Below are 2888 nucleotides of genomic sequence, written 5' to 3'. Positions count from 1 at the left end.
CCCTAGTCAGAAGTCCACCCCCGGCCACGGGCCAGATCTCCGCTCTGAGTGTCTGGCCAGCCCCACTCACCCCTGAGTCCAGGGAACACCTTTCCATCAACCCTTACCTTTCCTGTCTGGCATACACCCGAAGACAGGGGTACGGAGTTGGGGCATCTCGGAGTCGGTATCCTTCTGACTTTGTGTGTGTTTGTGTGTGTGTGCGCGCGCTCGTGCCTTAGCTGCAAGTTTACAACTCAACTTTATTGCTCATTCTAAAATTTACACGCATATTGTTTTGTGACATCCGTTGCGATCCCCACAACATGACAGTGCGCTCCCCCCTCTCCACCCAGGTTTCCCGTGTCCCTTCACCCATTTCCGGTCCCGTCCTGCTTTGTCCTCCTCCTTTCCCACGGGCGCTGTCCTTTTGGTCTTGAATGCTCCGTGGACCTAAGAAGCACCTTCCTCGGGTGTGTTATTTTTTGTGCGTCACAGGCCTGCCCAATCTACTGGAATCCATCGAGTGACCAGGTACCCTTCCCTCTCTTCTTCCTCTTCTTCTTGCTACCTCTGACATCCCTGCGTGGGAAGACGTCATTGCCACAGTGGATGGCCACCCGAGCGGGGATGTCCCTGGCCGGATCCTTCAGGCGGTGGCCTTCTTGCTCCCCGTGATCCTTTGCCACCCCACTCCTGGGTTTCGGCTTGTGAATGACCACTGCGTTGGAAGGCAGTGCACTCTCTACTACCCTGATGTTGAACTGGGGCTTCAGTCGGTCTCGCGCTTGGAGGATTTTCCACTCCTCCAAGGTCATTTGTCGGCTGGCTGGTCCTCCCAGTTGCTCCTCGTCCGCGGCTACAACGTTGACTTTGGCGTCCCCTTCGGGCACCCCTGGCCTAGGCCCCTCGTCCGCGGCCTCCATCCCGTGGCCTCCTGATGCGCCGCCCCGTGCCACACCCCCACTCCCTCTGACCAACTCGCTCTGGTGGATGTAAAACAGGGCGTAGGCTTGTTGGCTCAGCACACAAGTCACATCGCATGCCGAGACCTCGGCATCGTCCATTCGGTACCACTTGCCGTTGCCAGCCTTGACGTAAGAGAGGTAGTGGCCCGTGTGGCAAGTCCACCCAACATGGACCAGCACTGCGTAGAGTCTGTAAGCAGCCGGTCCTCCGTCCTGCCGAGACAGGCATCTGCTCACGTCCAGACTCGCAGGGTAGCGCACCTGCTTAGCATTTTTGTCACCGCTCAGGTCTGAGAAGCGTTTCAGTACAAGGACGAGGGCCTCGGGGCAAGTGTGCAAAGTCAGCGTCTTGGAAGCGGGCATCTTCCTCTGACAAATCCTACACTGATAGGAATTTTCACCATCCAGCTCTTCGGCCGTGACCAGCTGTTCCAAAGCTTGGTTCACACTCTGAGCTGCCTGGATATCCAGGGTGATGTCCAGGTAAGGGTCGAAGGTGTCTGACACTCCCTGGCAGTGGCAACACTGGATTCGAGACCTCCAGTAGCCGCCAAAGATTCGGCGGATCAGGGTGGTGTCTTCGGAGAGGCCGCGCAAGTGCCTGTGGCTCCGCAGGCAGGCTTTCTGCACGGCGTCCAGAGTGGACATGAGAAATTCATGGGCGTCTTCCTGTTGGTGTCTATGGAGGCCTCTAGCCAGCGCGTGTGAGGGCTCCATGACGTCACCTGGATGGCTGAGGGCTCGGGTGATGTGATCCTGCATTGCACACAGCACGCAGTAGCCCTGCTGCCCACAGCTTGCGGCGTGCTCCCGGGACAGCATGTAGTCGGCGAGGGGCGGCGTGTACGTCAGACACTGCAGCGCCGCGTTCACGTAGCAGGTGTCCCCCATGTTGCGGAGCCCTGCCCCGACCCCGGAAGACCTGCTCCAAGTCGAGGCGAGTGTCAAATGGGGAGCAAGCACCCCGTCGTCGCGGCAGGCGCTCTGCTTCTGGGATGTCCGCCAGGGCTGGTGAGCCAGAGAGGGAGCGCAGTGCCTTTCAGGACCGGCTGCCGGGAGGCAGGAAGTGCTGGGTTTGGGAGAGACGGCCAACTGACCCTGACCTCCGCAGTGGAGAGAAGGCGCCTCCATGGCTGTGGAAACAAAGATGGCCAGTGTCTTAGGCTGGGTTCTCTGGAGAAGCAAAACCGGCAAAGCCTACGGACATCAAAATAGAGAGCTTTCCAACAAGGCAATGGCTCAGGCGGTTGTAAAGGCTGGAACGTCCCGAGTGCACAGGCCAGGCCCGAGGCTTCTCCTGCTGCACGGAGCCGCAGGGGGCTGGCCAACGCCAGACTGGCAGGTGGGAGAGCAGGGCTCTTCCTCACGGGCCGAAGGATCCCAGGATGGACGGGCCAGCCCGCAGCAAAGCTCCTACCTCAAGTCCGCAGAAACGGAGGTCAGAACAACAGCAGCCAGCCACAGGACCCAGAGTCAGCAAAAGCCCGCCAGCCTTGTCCCAGAGCCGGCTTAGGTCAACGAAGGCCACACCCCCAAGGAAACTCCCTTTCACCTGACTGGCTGCTCGCAGCAGATGCCATCATGGAAGTCATCCCACTCTATCAAATCTCATCATGGGAGTGATCACGTCATCATGGGACCGCCAAGCTACACCGGAACTGCCAGACCGCTGGGAATCACGGCCCAGCCAGGCGACACAAGAGCTTAACCATCACAGCCAGGCTTCCCCTGCCTCGACATCAACGAGCAGGGCAGAACCAAGCTCCCGCTTCACAGGCAAGCCTCCGAATGGCCGGCTTGGCCAGCCGCTGCTCTCCCATCAGCCCTCTTCGGGGCCGGCCCTGCGCATACCACCACCTCCACTGGCGCTGAGCCCTCACTAACCCCAAGGTCCGACCTGTTCCACCGGGCGCCTTGCTCCCTCCGGGCCGTACCCCGCAT

The 2888-nt window shown here is 60.0% G+C and overlaps 1 protein-coding gene across 1 annotated transcript; it reads right to left on the bottom strand.

The window, feature by feature from the left end:
- Positions 1 to 488: 488 nt before the first annotated feature.
- LOC135232395 (ubiquitin carboxyl-terminal hydrolase 17-like protein 6) lies at positions 489 to 2888 on the bottom strand. The gene is made up of 2 exons (XM_064290947.1): positions 2799 to 2888; positions 489 to 1955 (listed from the first exon to the last, which is right to left on the bottom strand). The coding sequence occupies exons 1-2, from the start codon at positions 2886 to 2888 to the stop codon at positions 489 to 491; spliced, it is 1557 nt and encodes a 518-aa protein (XP_064147017.1).

This window comes from Loxodonta africana, chromosome 9, assembly GCF_030014295.1.
Source record: "Loxodonta africana isolate mLoxAfr1 chromosome 9, mLoxAfr1.hap2, whole genome shotgun sequence".
In the NCBI taxonomy this organism is placed as follows: domain Eukaryota; kingdom Metazoa; phylum Chordata; class Mammalia; order Proboscidea; family Elephantidae; genus Loxodonta; species Loxodonta africana.
The sequence above is the reverse complement of the archived record's forward strand: the minus strand, read 5'-3'. Positions and strand labels throughout refer to the sequence as shown.

Excerpts from the sequence above, each read along its gene's own strand:
- LOC135232395 (XM_064290947.1), bottom strand. The coding sequence starts at position 2,888 with ATGCGGGGTACGGCCCGGAGGGAGCAAGGCGCCCGGTGGAACAGGTCG. Across the intron at positions 1,956-2,798 it reads CAGCGCCAGTGGAGGTGGTG|CCCTGGCGGACATCCCAGAA; the intron begins GTATGCGCAGGG and ends CTGGCTCACCAG.